Below are 21835 nucleotides of genomic sequence, written 5' to 3' on the forward strand. Positions count from 1 at the left end.
TTGGCAGTTTTGCTGAAGTGCACAATAACGCGTTTATTGCTGTACCAATGGTACCGGTTTTATTTTCCTGTCAAATGACGGGGGATTTTAATGATGAATCGATGTGCAAACTGCATTAATTTTTTTACGATTACATTCATTCATTTTTTTTCATTGACATTCATTCATTGTAATGATTTTAGAAGAATTAATGCGACATTGAGTCAACAAGGCGACAATGTAAATGAAACAGCTGATTTAACTGAAATAAGCTATCCTGTACGAGGTCGTATATGGGTAGTGATCAAACAATATATCAATCGAGCTGAAGATACCCGGCACCGCTATATGAGCTTAATTTCCGCCGGACAAGGAACTGACCACCTTAGCATTTTTAACTAGAATTGAATATTTTGAAATGATACTGGAACTATGGGCCCTGTCTCATTTAAGGAAGATTTGTGTGTTAGATGCGACGCTCTTTATTAACATCACTGCGAGCATTGCGAGTCTAACTTGTTGCAGGCATTTCGAACTCAAGAAATGCGAATCGTTTCGCTCGCTTCGATGTAAATTAACTTGATTTAGGAGCAGAGGAACTTGCTACCTAATGAAGAAGGGATTTTCATTAATCTCGCTACTCAAGTTTATATCCCTAACATTACACTATGATAGAAGCGCATAGAACGAGCACGCTGAGTGTTTTCGAGTATTTCTAAGCAATGAAATAACTTATTTAGTTTTTTCGTTTGTCACCTAATGAATATAAATCAATCAGTGAGACCCATTACAGATACAGAGTTGACGGAATATTCCACTCGATTTACTGTGATTTCATGCTAGTTGTGCCAGTTTTATGGGCCAATCAAGCATGTGTAAGAGGGGTCATCTTAACCAAAGACAACATGTTGCCACCACCGATGGGGACATTTTGCCGATGAAAGGATGTCAGCATGGAGTTGATGTGACAGCAAAGGACTTGTGCAAACGGTTTCTATGGAAACAGAACTGGTAATGATTGTACTGATGGAGGATTAGAGGAATGATGTCATACTTAATGTCATGCATTTATAGTATTTAAGTTAAACATTCAACACATATGCAATGATATGTCCGAGTTGGGGGTGGTCATTTGCCAGTGGTTGTGCCTGATCCAAGCAAATTTACCCACAATAGTTGTGTATCCACTCTGGAATATTCTAATGAAATGATGGCTATTAAAGTAACAATGCTGATGAGTGGTTTACCCACATATGTCATGCAAATGGCATCTCCAGTTTTTAGCCAATTTCTGACCAAAACTATATATCATAATAGTGGTGGATATGTTTCTATTTTGATATTTCGGCTGTCACCTGCGTCAAAACAATAATATATGAAATATCTCAAATGGAAAACTGATTATCATCATGAAAACCACGAAAATCTTGACTAGAAAAAATATAGAATATATTCATAGGCGTGTTAAATGATGTAGAAAATTGATTTAAATTGAAGTCGTTTTCCGAATGCTGGACACTGAGCACTGTAATGTGTTATTATGGACTTATGGATTCATATTCCAATATTTATGGCCTTCAGGGATAAGTTATCGCAGGAGAGCTCTTATTGATGATTGGACAAACACTTGAATATTCCGACGATGAAGCAACTTGTGTCATCTAAAACCGTCATTTCATGCAGTTCGTATATCAACCATATACGTTATTATCTCATTTCTGAAAATCTACGATACATGCATCCATCATTCGCTCTGGGGAAAAAGTTAAATGTTTTGTAAGTTAGTCGAGTCGGTTTTATCCAGGCGGTATTGGAGACCAGGTTTTCCCTAATACTGCATAAACAGACATAGTCCTATAGTGCTGATATGATTAGACCCTCTTTCTTGACTTAGAGTATAAAATCTTTCTTGACTTAGAGAATAAAATTAGATTCTATATACAGCCCTTCCAAACGGGCCTAATTCAGCGTTATTCTGACATGACGACCCATTATCCCAGCTTTTGTTTTGGCCCCGATATTACCCTGATTAGAGGCCACTTTCAAGTATTGAGTATTATTTACTCCTATGACATTTTAGACGTTTCTCGCTCGATCATTAATATCCTTGGCAATATTTTATGGGTGATGATCACTGTTTGCTCTAGTTACACAATCTTCTCCGGCTGCAGGCTACAGGACGATAGGTACTAATGCTGTTTCCGTGTTTGACAGTAAGTCAACACATACTAACTCCAAATCCATCATTTCTCTGTTGACAGAGATATTATATGTCTGTTCAGATTTCGTGGGCGTTAAAAAGGTCAAACGGGTTTATCTAGACGCTTAATTAGACTTAAGTTAAGACATTAAGACATGAAGTACTTTTCTGCTTGAGGCGAAATATAATAGTTATGAAAGGAAGTTTCAATGTCGTTAAATCTGCTTTGAGAACTTAAAGAAGTAGAAAGTTTAATGTATAGAACTCCCGAAGCTGGTAAGATCATATCCATCCGTAGAATATAGAACGGTTCTGTCGTATCATATTTTCTCTTTCACCTGTTCAGGCGGAAAATCATCTCAGTTTGTCAAATCAGTTTCATTCACATCAACTAGTGACGTTCTTCGAGCTTTCGATGTCTGATTCTTTCAAACTCTAGAGCCGCACGATTGAATTCGATGTCAAAATGGTTTTTAATTCGAACTAGCCGCTGAGGAATTGTCTGACAGACGTGTTATTGAATGCCGTTGTGAGATGTAGAGTAGTTTGTAGTTTAGCGACTGATGTAGAGATGGCGGTATTATCAACGGAGCTTTGAATTGTTCTTGCAGATTGCTTCAGGTTCCGACGACGAACATGATAGAAAATTCCCATTAAATGCTGGTGCTTCCTGTAGAAATTAAAAACTGGTCACTATATAATATGGGTGATACGACTCAATATGCAATTTATATATTTGGGCTGTAAAATTGTTTGCTAATTACTAACTTCAAGTGCTTCATTTGTATTTTTGTTTTCTCTTCTTCAGCTTTGACAGATAAAGCCTCATCCCGTGGGTATATTTTTATTCATGCATGCTTCTATAGCACTTTGTAACAGTAAAGTAGCCCCTGCACTAATATCCGAATAATCAACGAAAAGTACATCTATTCGCCCTCTCGATTTAAATGTATCCCGAAAGAAAGCTTTTCTTACAACCTTCTAGATATTGTCAGTATAACATATAGTTTAGAGCTGAAACCAACCAACGAATCGTAAAAACAAACTTAGGTGGAACAACACACGCGCTATCGAAACAACATCAGAACCAGTGGGGATATTCAACCTCGGCTTCATTATATGACTGTGTGTAATGTGCTTTTATTAAAAGCTTTTCAGCAGCAAATTATGCAGATTATTCGCTTATGGTATACATGTTCATATTCAATCTCTGTTTGATTTCAAAATTACTGATAATGATAACCAGTTAATCTAGTTGGAGTACTGTTTCGTAATCCCAGTGGTACTGAGTTTCTGCATTAGTTTGTTGATTGAATGGCTGTGAATTTAGGTACGAACAAATTCGAGCAGATCATTACAAATATCAGTCGATGAATAAATCATTAGTTGCTCATGTATTTCGGATACTTCGTTTAATGAGAAATTATAATTGGAACCATTGATTTCTAGCTAGTCTGGAGGTAGATCTTCATAGTATAGTTTGAAGTACAATTCACATTACATTATTGATTAGTTTTTACGCTTAGTCTCTTCATTTTCGTGCAATTTCAAGATGGCTAACAGGCAGCTGTATTGGCCCGCGGGTTTCAATTTGTCGTTCACTTCATTATTAGTTTCGGCGGTCGTGCCCATCATCTAACATTAATCATTATCAAAACATGTCTCAGCTAAAGTTAAACGAGAAAATGTAGACTACTACAATGGCGTCTTTATTACAGTAGCAATGATCATTTTTAGAAGTACAGTGATTACATTTTTATGGCAATGTTCTGAGATACGTCCTGGGAGTAATTACTCAATTTTCTCATCTCCGATGATGATACAACGAGATGCATCGAACGTAGTTTCATACTGAACCATCGTCACTGGTTAATCTGTCTCGGTGTGCCATTAGCAACTCGGAAGGTATCAAGATGATTCACCTCTTGAGTTTTCTATAAACGGTTGTTATTTTCCGTTTATTTTGCAATAATGATCACTTCTTTCCGTCGGATTTGTGTTCATTTGGATATTCCGCAAAGTTTTATGAGCGCCATTATCAGGCTCTGCGACATTTACAATCTCGTGCAGCCAGATCTAACCGGCACGGAAAACAACAGTGTATCTATTCACTGTGGTCTTTACAGCACGCTTTATGTGGATCCCATGTCTTCGCTTTGATGTCATTGAGAAATCGGTGACATAAATGAATATGACAATGAGTTCAGTGAGTTGGTCAGCAGAATTAGTTGTCTCAGGGAGCGTGGTTGACGTATCTGATTACGAACGATCTCTAGAAAAATGCTACCTTCAATTGCACCTTACCAATAGTGATTAATATTGGCGCACCATAACCTATTGTGCTACAAAGCTTTCACAGGAAATTAGACAATCTTTGATGAGGCCGATGATGTCAATACCTTTTAGCGATGACCGTACTTGGAGAGCAAGAATAGAAAGCCAACTACATTGCCATTGTTTCAGTGGATTCAAAGAGTGGATTACTGCACGCGTGTGTCTCTGTGGAGTTCTGTACACACAGGTTGTTCAGTAGTTGTTACTGGAATATACTGAGCGATTAAATTCAGACACTTTCGTCACCCCTTTTATCCCATGGTTTTTTCTAACACTACAAGTTCACTTTTGCAGCAGGTGCTGCCATAGTGTTCAGAAAAGGGTAGGGAGCATATAGATGTGTGACAGGTGGATTGCTTTTGCGAGGAAATGTTTGGGGAAAAGTGCTGTAAACAGTTGTAGAAACAAAGATCTACTCAAATGTCCATCGCTCGCACGTGGAATTATATTATGGATATGATATACCGATGTCTACAAATATTATGGATAAAACCCCTGCAAAAAAGGAAGCAACTAAACACGAACCTGTTGAATCAATGATACTGCCAGCAGACGTCAAGCCGAAGATTTACAAATCGAAAAGCAAAGGTCATTACGTAGCTATTTTTCAAACCGAAAAAGGGACAAGAAGAGTTACAGGTAATCATCATATCACGGTATAATATAACTCCAGATTCGTTGTGGTTCATCGATCTCGGTTATCATTAAGTGTGCGTGATTTGAGCACAGGGGCTCGTATTTGAAGTTTGAGGGTGAACTGTTGCTTGGATGAAATTAAATCAAAATTTACTACGGATTATTTGGAGACAAAAACTTAAAAAATGCTTAATATTATTTCCCTTGTGAAATTTGCTTTTGAATACGTTAAAACATCCATTGACTTAAATGAACGTATCAATTCTATGAGCGGTAATGTCATACAGAACGACTTTTAGTCTAGATTTGGTTTTAGATTAAACGTATCGAATTCACTGTTTATCTGATAGTTAAGAATAAAACCTGTATGCCAGAACTAATGACATTCAGAAATAAGTTATTTCTCATATATATTTTGTGTACTGAATCTTTCTAGTCAGAGATTGATCCAGATAATGGATGAGCTGCAGATAGGCAATCAATGAAAGCAGTACTGTTCATGCAGTAGCCTTCACAGATTAATCTCATCATAACCGCGATAGATTCTACCATAATGAATTCAATTATACAAAGGCTTATAATCTTGGGTTTCACCCGCTTCGGTCAAAAGAGTGCCTCGTTCCCTTCCTGATTTTGTGCTACATATCAGTGCAGAATGGGAATTAACTTTGAAAAATGTTTCGGTTGGAAAAATATTTTAGAATAGGAGAATGCAGGTTTAATTTCGCTTACATAGTTTTTTTTTAGAATGGTGTTTGATACATTGACAGATTCCTTTTTCTATAACTTAACGATCAAATTTGGTACGCTGATAGAAATTCAATTGTCACTGCTTGGCGTGAAGTGAATGTCAAATATCTAAGTATTTGCACTCTACAGTGAAGGGCAATTATACGGTGCAACTTACTTTGCAAATGGGATAAAAACCATTGTAACACCAAATCGAACTACATACTACATGGAGGTATATACTTATTGCCGAGATTGTGAATAGAATCTTATGTTCACTTTAGCTGTAATAAACAATTCGACGGTTACCAACTTACGATGTACGAAGCGCCAAAAATAAAGTCGCACGTTTGTGTGGGCTGGTGCAATAAATTTCATTAGAAACAAATACAATTCGGTACGTTATACAGTCATTGTAAGTAATTTGTAACAGCGCAATGCATCGCATTGAAAAAAAAACAGCGCGGTACTATGCGTTTGTTGAATGAATAATTCATCGACTTATTTTCACCAATACACACAAATAATAATTTAAACACTACATTTTATATAGAACGTGATGAAGTATTATGAATATGTATTACCACATACATAAGGAATGTGTTTTAGTTTTAAGAATAGATATAGTCTGATGAAATATACTACTACTTTCACTACGGTATATTCGCCCATCTTTGGTGAGGATTGAGAATGATATTGATATTTGTGTATGAGACGTATGTAGTGTATCTGACTATATTACATTACCATATTATCATCCGTAATTTGTTATTGTTATTTAATTCGTAAATAAAGAATAATAATAATCATAATAAAATATCTGATGTAGTAAGATGCCCCAATCGTCCGTGCAACATTAACGATTCAAACCTTTAAAGCTAACAATAGCTCTTTGTTGACTTCTTCAGAATATGTTTGGGATTAGATCGACACCACTGATGTCGATGTTTTGTAGATACTCTTCATTTGATATAACCTATGCGTGCGTGTGGTGTGTGTGTGTGTATCACATGAAATTGAGTTTGAGTTGAGATATCGGCACTTGCAGTGCAAATCAATTTGATCAGAATTTGAAGCATTGCGATCATACGCGTGCTGAAATTGGTTTCCAAAGTAGTCATATATATTTGTCAATAGTTCGCATACGGGTTCTGTGCGCAGCTTCGATAGGTCATAATTTGCGTTGCTGGTATTAAAGATTGCAGATTATTCGAGAAATTTCATTACTTGCCCCGCGCATTGCACTCGCGGTGAACTTAACGTATAAACATTATCAGTTGACTACTGGCAAAATATGACTGAAGTTATTGAGCCTAAAATTCGTTGATATCAGATAAATGTCTTATTAATTTTTAACATAACAAAAGGTAATAAACGCACCTTCAAAGGTATTGAATAACATTACTTCGATCGTGGATGCAATATGTATATACTCTATGGCGTTTATACACTAATAGGATTTATCATCTATTATCATCATCTGGAATTGTTGACTAATTGGTTTGTGTAAGACGACGTAAGAACTATTTGAATTTCTAGATGAATAGCCTCAGAAGAATAGTGTACAGAATGTAGTTTGATATTTATGATTAATGCGCGAATGATATGAATAACGTTAGACTATTTGAATAAGTCTGAAACCACAGATCGCTGTCTTATCTTCTCCATCAGATGAGCTACCTCTTTGAAACTGCGTATATATGTTGATAGTATCGAGCAATCTACGACGGAACAGTCTGCGTTCATCAGTTCGAATCATCGGGCGTGATTTTCAAATAAAACGCTGTTTACTGATTTCGGCAGTCACGTGCTGCTGCTCATTACCAAGGAAAATGGGCCAGACAATAAGTAACAAAAAATAACAAATTTTCTTCGTTCCGCTCCTTGGGCATTATGAATTCATGTTAACCGATGTAATATGAGGCTATGTGGGGCAATTGACTTTCTTCGCCATTCTGATTGGATATAGATCACCCCTTATTTCTGGTCATGTAAGCATCGCAATTTTCTCAGGATGACTGAAAGCTAAGAACTCATTTTCATCTGATATGCATGGACATCTTTACATCTCTCGTAACTGTCTGCTACGTGTTTCGTCTCATGTACAAACGAACTGATATATCTACTTACGTCCTAATGCAGCGCGAAGGACTGATGTAATAAATGTATATGCTTTATAAAAATGATATGAAACCATCTGTTTGATAAAAAAAAACCTTACAATGAGAGAGACATATTCACACATGAGATATCATTCATCTGCGTATAGACCTCTATATCACTAACTATGCGTGTAGCATATTCGTGAATAATAAATTCTATCCTATATTTTATCTTCACCTTAGCGTCTTCTTATATCATGCTTACGCGTAGTCTCATTGGAAAATGCCATTCTAATGTGGATACAGCATTAGGATACTAGTTTTTGGATTTGTTGTGTGGATTTTGCATTTCAATCTATATACTTAGATAACCTAGACGAAAATAAACAATTCCTGGGGATTTTTAATGCTGATTAGCGCAGAAACGAATCATAAGCAAAGCCATGGGCAGATCTGAGATAGAAGGAGTTAGCGTTGATGGTTATCTAGGGACTGATGTTATTGTTCAGTGTAGCCTAAATTGCTCGCCACTGTCGTAAATTAACATACTATCGGCGTAATTGGAGAATGGTTAGTCTTATCATAAGATACTGCAGGGCTTCTTGTTAGGGACCCTTTATGCTACACTTTCTCAGGCAATTCTAATGACTCCACTTCGATAAAAACCCAGTGGCTGAATACGTAGCAAATCTCCAGCGTATAATTTCAGTATATAATTAATTAATGGATTTTACGGGCTACTTGGGCTATTAGTTGGTCTTACGTATGCATGGTTTCATTGACAGATACACAGTGACAATATAACGTCCTAATAATCCGAAAATGATGGAATTTCGTGTCGATTTTTCTCCATTCGAGCAAATCGAATTAAAAATCCATTTTCTAATGTTGATGTATTCCGTTTAATTAGCCTCATTTTGAAAGAACACTTGTTAGAAGCAATAGATTTCATTTGTAATAACCCCCACTCGTGCAGGTTTGTGCTTTATCCTAGAAAAGTGATTACACTCCAACTCAACTAGAAATACCAGTTAGAATTAGAAGATTAATGGAGATTTATTGTCTATATTTTATTGCCCGCAGCCAATAAACCCTTCACTAGTTGTATTATGCGCCATGTATCTGAGGGTATTTGTGGAATTTGGTTATAAAATCTTATCAGAAAATGTTGTATCCTCCGTTGATGAGCATAATCCGTATATGTTAATATATCTATTCTTTCTTCACAATTTTTGGCCGACAGTATGTGACATTGCCGTGGTTATGTTGCTTCTGTTTTACACTTTAAATATATGCATTTCAGATAATGAACGAATTGCCTATTCTGTTTGACCAATGTATGTATAAAGCACATATGACCGCGAGTCTCACAGCGCAAATAACAGAAGTGCCTATCAAATAATTGTAGACTCGCTGTGCGCTCGCTGAATTTCTATTGCTGTACAGATTATCCACATAACTAATCTTTCCTACTAATCCACGTAAACATTTCATAAGTCACAAACTCTAATCGCCTTGATTTCGATTCTATTATCCTTAATCATTAAAGTTTGTATGGAAATGGAATCGGCGTTAAAAATATGTGGGGAAAAAGCGAGGCGTGGAAATAGATAGGCCCGGTTCAAATTGGTGACAGTTCGTCCAAATGTCTGGAATTTATGGGCTCAAGAATTGTGCGCACATATTCGAGGATCACAGACAATATCGAATTGCATAAAGAAAGTTCTCAGACTAATTTATATACATATACATTGTACGCGTGTATATTTCTGTTGTCGAACAAAATGTGCTATGTAACTGGCAAAAAAACATGTATCAACGCTACAGGAGACCTGAATTAAGTTTGAAATTTCTTAAAGGTAAGCGGAGCTAATAGACAGTTAATGAGACGTCTAAACTGAAGGAAATTGCCGAAGAACAGGAATTTGAAGTAATGCTTACTATTTCAACTGATCGATAAATTGCCGTAGGGATCAGTACCTAGTTCAAAGAGCTCTTCCTAAAATCTTCCAAGCAAAATTATGTCCATTTGCGTATAAATAGTTTCTGCCGAATACTTTCACAGGGAAATCTTGATGCTGAAATATTTTCACACTCCCAGGATTTTTTGATAACAGGAAGTCTGTCGTTTATTGATAAAATTGTCGATGAATACGAATGATTTCGGCAATTTTTGATCTACAAAAGATGTCGTTATCGGTCTGTCGTGGCAATATACCGAATATCGATCGAGCATTGACGAATCATGATCAAATTTCATTGGATATCGATTCGCTATTGATCTACGATGTTTATGGCAAAATAATTATTTGGACAGTTTGCTGAAACGAGCGTTAAACTGATACAGCTCAGTCGCCTGATCTTCGTGTGTCATTGGCAATTTGCGAATCGATCGGTACAACTGGAATCCTTCACAATTTCAAAATCCAACTTCTTAACCGCGTGCCTTACTTATTTCCAAGGTCAGCGCCATTCTTTTTCCTTTAAAAGTAATGCGACTGGCGTCACAGCGTGTCATATTGGTGCTATGTGACGGCCAGTATGACGCGAGTGACCAGTACGTGCATCATATACCAACCTCTATACCATAATTTGAAGGCATTATTTGCATCAATATGTTTGTCGTTTCGGTGTGTATTACCCGAAGCCACTGATGCATTGTTTCATGTACGTAGAGATAGTTTTATTTCATCTTAGACCTTCCACGTAGGCGTAGGTTTTATCATAGACTATATCTTTCTCTAATGGGAGATTGTCTTTTGCAACAATTTGTCGTCCACGCATTATTATATAGATTTTGATAATGTGATGAAATTCAGTATCTGGTTTGACTAGAATTTTCTTTTCATCTGATCCTCAATATTTATTCATTGATAACAACTTCGCATAATATTATCTTATCATTTTGATAAGTCCCTTTTTTATGAATTATTTTTATTTTTAAATACATATACTTGAATCTATACGTGATTGAGTGTTCTATGACAGTTTGTTTACTTGACATTTGAGACAGAAGAAAAATTTCAGATGGATGTAATTAATAGGAATTGATAAAGCCATCCCTGGCTCATCAAATATTAATTGCCTCCTCCTGTCAACACAAAGCTACGATTCATGCTTTCATTATCGACTAATTATTGGTTGACGCGGGAGTATAGAGCTCACTTGCCTGCACTACGGTATGGATGTGGTCGGTACTTCACATAGTAGGGGCCATTGAAAAAACGCATTCTTTTATTCAAAGAGAATGCTTTACAGCACGGACGTGTGTGACGTGGATAATAATTTGATCGCAAAATCCTCCGCCAAAGTCTTGAAAATTAAAGAGGCGCAAAGACGTTTGAAGAACTAGCAAAGCGATGATAAAGACCTGTAAGCTACTTAAAAAGGAATTTTTTGTCTTATATCGATTTCATGACATGTTTTCTCACCCATCACCACAGAAATACCCAGATTGTTTTAGTTCTTTGCAGTAACTCGATAAGGGTTAGACACAGTTAAATACTGCTTGAATATATATATATATATATATATATATATATATATATATATATATATATATATATATATATATATATATATATATATATATATATATATATATATATATATATATATATATATATATATATATATATATATATATATATATATATATATATTACTTAACCGACTGACTGATAGTACATCTATACTCTCTGCCTGGTTTACAGCTCAAAAACCAATTCAGAACCCCGTTAAGGCATTTTAGCACATTAGGATCAATCTGGTCGCTATGAAGGCTTTTACTTCTTTTAAATTACTGTTTCACACTTAAAAATCATGTCATCGAGTACTCGTTATATCCAAGAAAGAACAGCTTGTAGAATTCAAACACGCATGAACGTATTGCCATTAATACCAGTTTAAAACATAAATCATTGATTAGGGTCAGTCGGTCTATGTGCTGAACATAAGAAAAGCTTTCGGGCAATTCTTTCTTCTTCGCATCGAACCTTGAGAAATAGAGAGAGTTTAACTGATTGGTTAATTCATTGCCGCAATTCTGTTTTTAAGGCTAACATCCTGTCAAATTATCTGTAGAAAGAATAATGATCTCGCATTTTCTCTTTTCGAATGTGTTTGCTGGCAGCATGACAAATTTGATGGTCATTAAATCTGCCTCATTTACCATGTAATGTTCGCATCAGATGGTTGCCCTAGCCTCATTGAATTCACATTCAGTCCTCTGACTGGAAATCCCTTGGCTTTCCTGAATCGTTCTGCTTGTTAAATCTCAATCATGTGTAACGAATCTGTGGTAATACAACATGTCCTGCGATCAGCACTTCTGTTGATTGGTGATGAGACTGAGACATGCAATTGTTGGCTATATCGCTGAAACAACCAATTCCTCTTATAATTACCAATTCCCGTCCAGCTTACACATATGTATTTAGACAATGACATCGATACCATTTCGGGCCTATAACTTTGACTAGATTGAGTTTTTTAAGTTCTTAACACGAAATAATCGTGTGATTCACGACGTTTTGCAAATGTTTTGTTCAAATTTACGGAACACCAAAAACGGAGAATTTGAGATCACAGAAAATGAGGGATATTACAACGAATAGTAATTGTTGTTAAATGCGGTATGCATGTGTTTTCTAAGAATTGGGAATCGGGGTTGCATTAAATCTTTAGAATCGTGAAATTTAAGTAGGTTCGCCTTTCAATGCTATTTTTCTCATAATAAACTCAACAACGAATTTGATTATTTTTGTTTTTTCGATTCAGTCCATAATCACAAGGTAAAAAGCTATCATTGATGAAGTCATGCTCTGATTATAATGGTGCACCTTGCTTTACTGACAAAATCAAAAACAGGTTCCTCTGAATAGCTCGGTAGCGATAATTACATTAAAGATATATTTCTGGCCATTATTTTCTGTATAACTTTCCACTTTATGATCAAAACAAATTCAACACTTCTACACGTACTACTTAATTCAGGTAGCTATTGTATATTGCCAGTAGTTGACACTGTTCTTTTCGTAATGTTCTTTATATATCCGAAAAGAATCTCATTGGCGGTTCAAAAGCAGTTCACATACTGAATACGAGTTGAATAATGGGAAAGTAATAATGGCGTCGGCGGACCCAGAATGTAAGTTGGGTTATCGTTTATTTTCAGATTATAGTAGAAAATCGAGCGAAAAATGAAATTGAAATATGTAGCTATTTGTAAGGATGTCGGTCTGTTGAAAAACAATTTGCATTTCATTTTTCGTTAGCGGCGTATATAAATCGTTTTCATATCGAATGTACTAGCTCGAATAAAAGGTGTCGGCGTATGAGATTAGATACTATCAGGATCTATTCATAGATGGCACACTGGTGAGCGTGAAGATTTTCACAGCAGGCTGTGGCGATTTCCACAGACAGAATTTCCACGATAACTGGAAATGTAGATCAACAATTTCACGAAGTCTCACGTTCAGGAACTTCCGCTTGCTTATCACTTTCGGGAAAAATATTTCCTACGTTTATATCAAATGAGTGAATTCGAAAAAGTATTTTCATCATTCATTTCAAATCGATGAATTCGGATGCTACGACTTAGTAATCGTGCATAATCTAAATGTACGAAAATATGCAACATCTTGTGTATTTCCAAGAGAAGTGGAAAATCGACTTATCAATAATTGGAAAAATTCTGGCGAGCGCGTAACTTTCTAGAATGTTATATCACTGTTATTTCTGTAAACATCTCTGTTTTGTGTTACTGCGATTTGATATGTCTCACGTCGCGATCTAAATTGAGAAAGACGAACACATTGCCTGCAGTTAGAATAATAATAACATCGATAATATTTTATGTTTACGCGCGATGGTTTTTATAAGGTGAAAAGGTGTAGCTTATAGTTTGTATGATGTCAGACGATCATGATATATATTTGTGAGCGAGCCTCGCGTCAGAAATAAGCAACGTTCAGACTTAAAGTGACAATGCTTGGCTACAGCTGCACTTCGTATCCATAGCAACTGGAAACTTGTGTTCTGTGACAGTGAAACAATCTTTGTTCCGTTGACACAGCCAAACAATGTGGTTTATTTGACACGCGATCTGATGGGCAGCGTACGATAAATTTTTACCGAGATGGACATGCGATCGATGTCCATCTGTGCAGTCAGCGGTAAGCGTCGATGATGCACCAACCGGAGATTCTCAAGCTGAAGACACACTTGCAAATAAAAGATTTTCAACCGAATTATCAGTCATTCCAGATTAAGCGTTGGGGGATCGTGTTTAGGACACTTTGGCTGTCCTTTTTACAAAAATCTACTTAACTGAATATATACACTGCTAGCATCGAGGCCGTGAAGATTTCACGCGATTGGCAGGTTGATTCTTCTGTAAAGTTCACTAATTACTTAGTGCAGGAACCATAAATTGTAAGCTTGACCACAGGTATATACATTCGGTGGTGTATTTAATGTTAATTTCTATTGAATAGTATTAACGATTTCTGATATGGAGGAAAAAAGCAGGATTACTACCGCTGTTGCTCGGTTAGGCAAGTGACTGTAAGAAAAATCAATTCATTCTCCTCTCCTGTTGCATACGCTATAATCGCAATCAAAATCTCACTCGGAATGGATAAACTTGCTCTACTTCAGTCTCAAAGGATGAAGAAAGGTACGTTCTTGAACCTTTTGGTTTATGAATTTGAGTTTCGTCTGTATTCTGGTACGGATAAGTGTTTTATAATGGATAGCACCGGATAGCACTGAAGGTTCTCAAGATGTTGCTTTTTGTTTCTTGTGTTGCTTTCTGAACAGCGGTGATGTCTGATTATAAAGGGTCTTTCGGTTGTAGACAAGGCCGATACTTTTCAGAAATGTCTTGTTTTTATTAGGTTTAAACGTAGACAGGTCATTATGGGTTATCAAACACTTTTCATCTCCTGTAAGTTATTTAGAGCAAGGCACTGTCTTTGATTTATTTATATGTTATACGAATTTGTCGCAGACTTCACGCACTGATTTTGGACATGTGTGTGCACTATCATTCCCAATTAGAATGGTCTGTACACATCGATTCTACCCGTCACTCGGAATTTAATGGAGATGACGAAAAGTGATGACGAGTAGAATTATTATTAACTAGTAATTAATCATAATATTAGTAACAGCTGCATTTCATGCGGGATCATCAGCTTCGTTTTATGTCGGCACGAAATAATTTCCATAATGTGATATCTATTGAACTGAAAATCGATGAAGGATGTGGTGTAGAAATTGTTTTATTCACTAGATATTGAAAAACGATTTAAACCGTACTCTTTATGGCGTTATAAGTAATGCTTTCCTTGTAAATCTGTTTAAGTGTACAACTCGTAACAGTTCGGATATCGGCCCCCATCTTCGATAAACGACGTTGTCACTTGTACTGATGAATGTACTCTCGTCAATTTGCGGCTGAGGAGCTTAAGATTTATATCCATAATGACCATATCCTCCGAGTCAACTCGATGGAATGCGTGTTTTGAAATTGAATTTCATCGAATCCCCGCGTAGTAAATGTATATGTTCAAGTGTGATGTACAAATCCTTGTCCCAAATAGCCTCGATTGTTATTGTGGATTTCTCACTGCGTTGAAATGGAATTGCCACGCATTTACCATTTCATCAAAGTAATTACAGAGTAGAATATCATTGCAGTTATGGAAATATTTCTGCAGATGGGTGAATTTGGTCTGTGATTTGGCGATATTAGCACACGGCTACCATAACATCGAGTTGCGTAGCTCGAAGGGATCGCCGAGTTAAACCGTATAATCAGGATTAAAGTTGCCCGCGTGTTGCTGGTTCGGTCATTACCAAAGAGAAATGCTTACGAGATGCGGAACTGCTGTTGGCAATGACAAGCAAGAAATATATGTGCAAATTGACCGCCTCGTGTACACTGTCTGCCACCCCCTTATTATAGGTATATAGATGAAATATCTTATGCTAACAAAATACCGTTCGCGAAAAGAAAATTTTACGATATTTTCATTAAAAACCGTTTAAAGACAAAATGGCTATCCTATTTAAAAGGTTATTTTCGAAATAATTTATCACGTCCGACCTCATTTATAATTAGCAGAAGCGGGAAACAATGTGTCATCTACACTTCACTGGATTTCCAACTATTCTTTAATGAAGATGTGTCAAATATGTGGTTCCCTCCATTAATCATTTTGATTAATTTCACGGTGTTATGCAGTAAAAATGGACGAACATTTGTTAAACTGGCAAGGAAAATTTCTTTCGAACCTATCATGGTTATAGCGTCATAGTAACGATCAATAGTGAGTTCATGTACATATAATAACACGTATAAGCTAATTTTCTCTGAATTGCAGCAGACAGTATGGGTCAGCTGCTGAACTGTTCAAATTGGTAAGGTAATAATTTTAGTCGACTGATTGGTGATTTCATAGAGATTTGATTTGGATGATTGAGTGGAAACGAGAAAACTCTATTCAGTCAGAAGTTGCATATAATGTTTACTGATTTCACTTATATATATTTGAATGGTTGCTCTCTTCAAAATAGTGAATAGGTCCATCTCTAGTCCGCTGTATTTGACATCTCTAGTCCACTCGTTGTGTGTCTATTTCATGATGAATTCACTATCCGATGCGCTAGCTGACAATACTGCGACTTGATTATCCATTTTGCTCTGCTCAAGATATTTATTACCCTCTGCAATTTCATCAAAGATACTAGTGTCCAATAAAAGAGGTGTCGTCACTGCATTCAATAGAAAGGCCAAGCAATATCCTGAAGCCCATATTGAATTGAGCATGATTTTCTTCATTCAGACGAGTAATGGTTTTTATGGCTATATTTTGAGACCAGTGGTTCCGATTAGATTTGCTCGGCTTGATATATACATGCATTTGTCAGTGGCCCTCTGTGTCAAAAGGTGTCGTGTGAAAGTATGGAACGTCACAGACACGGCCTGCGTCTTAAAGCGTCGTGTGAAAGTTTGGAAAATTCAAAATAAACTGAATTTTGAAAAGTATTAATTGCTTCTCGGAGTGAACGACTCCTCTAATGATTATATATGGCTTCCGTTCAGATTTGTGAAGCCAATAGAGTTTGACCTTTATTCTTTTTCATTTGAAGCCATATATGATTTCAAACGCAGATAAGGCTGGGAATTTTATTTGATTTCTTTTGAAAGTCTTCGCTGCATGTCGCAGTTTCCTACAGATATTTTATTTCCACATTGTAACTCATATGATATTACTTTTGATTTCCTGAGCTGTCAATTTTACTGATCCATTTTCATGTGTTCCGGAAATTTAGTCAATGTATGAGCTCGATGTATGCAATAAATAATTATATAATGTCCTCTGGTCCATTCACAATTTAAAGAGGCTATTCATTGAACTTGACACTTATATGTGATTCATCTTGGATTTACTGGAATAAAAATTCATCGGCATCTTATCTTGCTAGGGACCTTATGAATAGAATTACGAATCATGCTTTCTTCGTATCCCACTATCTAATTATATATAATACGTAAATATATGTTGCCAAAGTTACACGTATCGGTAAATTATGAAAGTTGCTAGGATATATCGAAAGACAATGTTGTTAGTTCTGCGATAGGGCGAGCGCGATCGAGTCCGATACCTCGATCAGAAATGACCGCTAGTGTGGTATATTTGACTTATGATTTATACCCTTTCTGACTAATATCACCATCATTAGGTTATAACCGTTATCACGCTTTTGTTTTTAAACAATCACTACCCGATCCATGTTACCGATCAATGGTTTCCATGCAGTACGCTTATACGTATTTCCTTTCGGTGTCTGATGCCCATTTCCTCCCTTTCCAATATGGACGTCAATCGGATGAACTGAATCGTATCCAGTGGAAGATACTATGAATGTATAATTCATTCAGAACATGACGGATTTAAGTACTAGTTTATATAGTGTGTTTTGTTGTTCTATCTGGCGAAGTGTGGATTCTATCTGAAATATTATATTCAAAAAAGATGTGTTTGATTCTGTCATGCTAATTGGATTCGCAATTTTCTCTTGTGAATGAAGTTGTACAAATAATTAAGGGATTATAAAACTACGGCGTCGTATGCATTTGAAATAATGGATAATGTGAGGAAAGTGCGGGCGAATTATCATCCAGAGTTGAATAAAGATGATTCTAACTTACACAACGATATTCGGTTCAGACACCATAATTCGATTGATGAAGTTCCACCGGAAGCGTCCTGGGCTGCCAGTCGTAATATAGAACGGAAGCGTCAGCGAACTTTATCGCGAACGATTTCATTGAAAAAAGAAACAAACGATAATCAAATCAGTGAAGTCAAAAGCCACGTGTCGAAATCGAGAAATGGGAAATTAAAAGAACCCATAGGTCATGGAAGAAATCTCAAATTACCAGATATCAACAAAAAGCCAAATCGCATCGGTCGAAGTTTTAGTACAACTAAAAGGAGCCCTAAAGGTAAAGCTAGGGTTTATAGTGCTGTAGATTCCTAATAGTTGGAGTTGATATTAAATTAGAGTTTGCAGCACGGAATAAAGCCCCCCGCACACAAGCAATTTGCGCTGCTTCAAGTTCATACGCACTTGGTTTGGAATTTTGGCAAAAGATGTGCAACATATGAGCTGCGGCAAGTGATGTATACACCATATGTAAAATATTCTGAAATACGTTTTGAAAAGTCCTTGCCGAAAATACATTGTATTCAAAATATACATTTCGACACCTGGTCACGTTATTTCGTTATGCTCGGTCGTAAATCAGCTGGGCGTTTAGCCGAGTGGTTAGAGTTCGGTTTCGAAAGGTCAGGTCAGGTTTCATTTTTCTCATTTAATTAGCATGCTTCCTCGATATGAATTAATTAATCCTTTTTTTCTTTTTGCCAATAGGCTATTTCGCTAGTTTTCGACGTACGGAATTTATCGACCAGAAGGCAACAATATTTCGATTTAATTGCGTAGCCCACTTCCACCCCCATTTCCACCATTGCTCAGTGACAGAGGCAAAATTGGATTGTGTCTTAAGTACCTTATTGGTGGTGATTTCTATGCAAGTCACATCCATGATGATGAGAATTAAGATATGTCCTGTTTGGGGAAAGTGCTTACTGCGAAATACAGGACATTCCGGTATAATACGAAAATATATCAGGGAATCGGAATTTGACACGGGAACAGCGTCAATTAGACACACACACACATGTAATCAGTTTGATATCTGTGCTCTTAGCGTCATTCAGCTATATACAAAACGTCGCTGGCATGAACGATATTCGTGGAAATCTAGAAATATAAGAAAATGGCTTCTATTTCTTCTATAGTACTGCGGTGCTTTTCAAATAGAACCACGCTCGTCTGATTTGTCTATATTACATTTATTATGCAAGAGATATGTTATCCATATTTATAAACCCAGACTCCGAGTCTTATATTGTGTCTGGGCGAAATAAACAATATATCCATTGTATCTGCATGTATATGTGTATATCCCTTTTTGACCCACCCATCAAAGATATTAATAGATGCCGTGTGATCTTTGCCATCTTTGAAATCATCGACATCGATTTCGTATTGATCTTGAAGACAGTTTATTTATTACCTCATAGATACATTACATATATGTATTTATAGAAAGCGTTTTGTACTGGTAACTCGTAGATAATGAAATGTGTTCTGCAAATGCCTCACTTTATTCATGTTTTCCATTCAGTATCGCGATATTAAGGATCGATTTTCATTTCTTGCTTGCGTTCGTGGTTAGCTTTTAGATATCAATGCGACGCTTTCGTAGGCCTGGTAATTCATATAGTTTTGTGAATTTTTTCCTGATTTTAAGACGACGAACGACACAATATTGTAATCTCTTTTGAGATATGCATCTGTCTCTGGTATGCCCCGTCTAGTCGAAATGCAAACGATTGAAAGTAAAGAAATTCCATCGCCAATCGATTTACCTACTAGAATACATCGCTCATTTTATCCATTTCAATATTAATACGATATGAGATATGTTCAAATATTCTTTTTTTTATGATATTATCATCTGCGTAAACTATGAAGAAATGATATCAATCATGTTCCGCTGCTATTGAAGCTCGTGGCCTGTAACGAATTTTATGGATGATAATTTCAAAATTGTCCAACACGGCTGTCCATTTAATCATTTAATTCACAATTGATTACCTATATTTCCTAGACTCTCATCGGATTGGATTATGAACCATATTATTCACGATTCATTAACGAGTGATTAACGTCAGAAATGAAATGACCGATGAAGTGTGCATTTTCTCATCGATAATACACGTTCGCGCATAAAACGGTTTATCTATGATGATAATAATTGACAATCGGGGGCGAGGGAGCGTTAGCGGATCGGTTTTTAATGGTTAGTTACACAAACAACAAAAAATAACACAAGAGAAAAATGTGTTAATGGGTTGATGAAAAATTTGCATTGTATTGAAAATATTTCTATCTGACTTTTAAGTATATTTCTTACATATGTTATATCTTGCAGTTGCGAACCCTCCAGATCGTGCCAAGGATGACTCCACAGTTGGAGCCAAGAATGGACAATTAGCAAGTAAGGTTTGATGTTTGTGATTGAATTCAATTTATGGAAAAAAAAAAGGTTTTTAACTTATTCCATTGAAGATGTTGGTATACGATTACCTAATCGAACATCTGAAGAAATTTTGACTGCAGCAAAGCTTGAAATTTCATGGTCTCGATGTTTCGTAGACTTCACAATTAATTGTCGGTGATTCAATTACGTGTTTGCCATTGGCTTCCTTTACTATAGTAAAGCAACAGTTGATTCAATTAATCGAACAGTAATGCCTAGTGGCTGCGTAGCCAGTCAGGAAAAGGTTGTGGGTGAATGAATGAACTGGTCTGTGAACATTGCGTCAATATTCTTCATATTGTGTGGAAGTACTTGATTAGCAAGTTCGAATAGAAACGTAGATTTCTGTATCGTGATATTAATCAATTTCCCTTGTACATAGAAGATGGTATTCTCATTCACAGGGAATTTGTATTTCGAGTTATTGAAAATAATTCTTATCGTGGAAAAATCCCTACTCGAAAAGACTTGCTTAAGTTCATCCTTCTCTTCTGAATGCCAATTTAGTTGAAAGCACAATCTTGTCACCGTCGTCTGCGATTACAAATCTGAAATTTAGTCGACAGAATGTCGTAAATTTTTCATTATCTCAAAGAATACTTTGCCGAATAAGATATCTGATGACCTAGTCGTGCTTACTGTGCTTTTTGTGTGTTTTATTCAATTTCAAACTTCAGCGTTGAAGTTTAATCCGTAAAGCTCTAACCGAAAATTTCATGGTTCGAGCGAAACCGCACCAAGATCTCCCGAGATACTATTCATGGGTTTTAGATTTTATTTACGTTTTTATAACTCCTTTTTATTCCTGAGGCAATATTAATTTTCTGTTGCATAAAATGCAATGTGAGCAACTTGCCGTCACGTTCTAGTCTACACTGACGCCACGAAACATTGCAATCAGCAAACTCGTCAATTTTCTTTTCATTGCTTGGGTGACTGGTTTGTTTCCAGTGAATGATTTCGTATCCGCAGAGAATTGAAAACAATCACCAATTATTAGCGAGTTCACTGATCAGAAATTTCCATTCCGAATTTTTTAATGTTACTCGCACAATAGCCTGAAATGAAGAATGAACTTATTAATGCTTGTTAGACTAAAAACCGTTGCCACCATGAAGAGGTATGGATAACCCTGGAGAAAAATTGAATGTTTAACGTTAAGACACT

General features: G+C 36.3%; 1 protein-coding gene across 1 annotated transcript in view; it reads left to right on the plus strand.

Moving 5' to 3' along the window:
* LOC141914888 (dual specificity calcium/calmodulin-dependent 3',5'-cyclic nucleotide phosphodiesterase 1A-like) overlaps positions 1-21835 on the plus strand; it is a 57964-nt gene that overhangs the window by 14440 nt on the left and 21689 nt on the right. The window contains exon 2 of the mRNA XM_074806229.1: positions 20561-20626. Coding sequence (XP_074662330.1) covers positions 20561-20626 — 66 coding nt within the window. The remainder of the gene's footprint in view (positions 1-20560; positions 20627-21835) is intronic.

This window comes from Tubulanus polymorphus, chromosome 1 (assembly GCF_964204645.1).
Source record: "Tubulanus polymorphus chromosome 1, tnTubPoly1.2, whole genome shotgun sequence".
Lineage (NCBI taxonomy): Eukaryota > Metazoa > Nemertea > Palaeonemertea > Tubulaniformes > Tubulanidae > Tubulanus > Tubulanus polymorphus.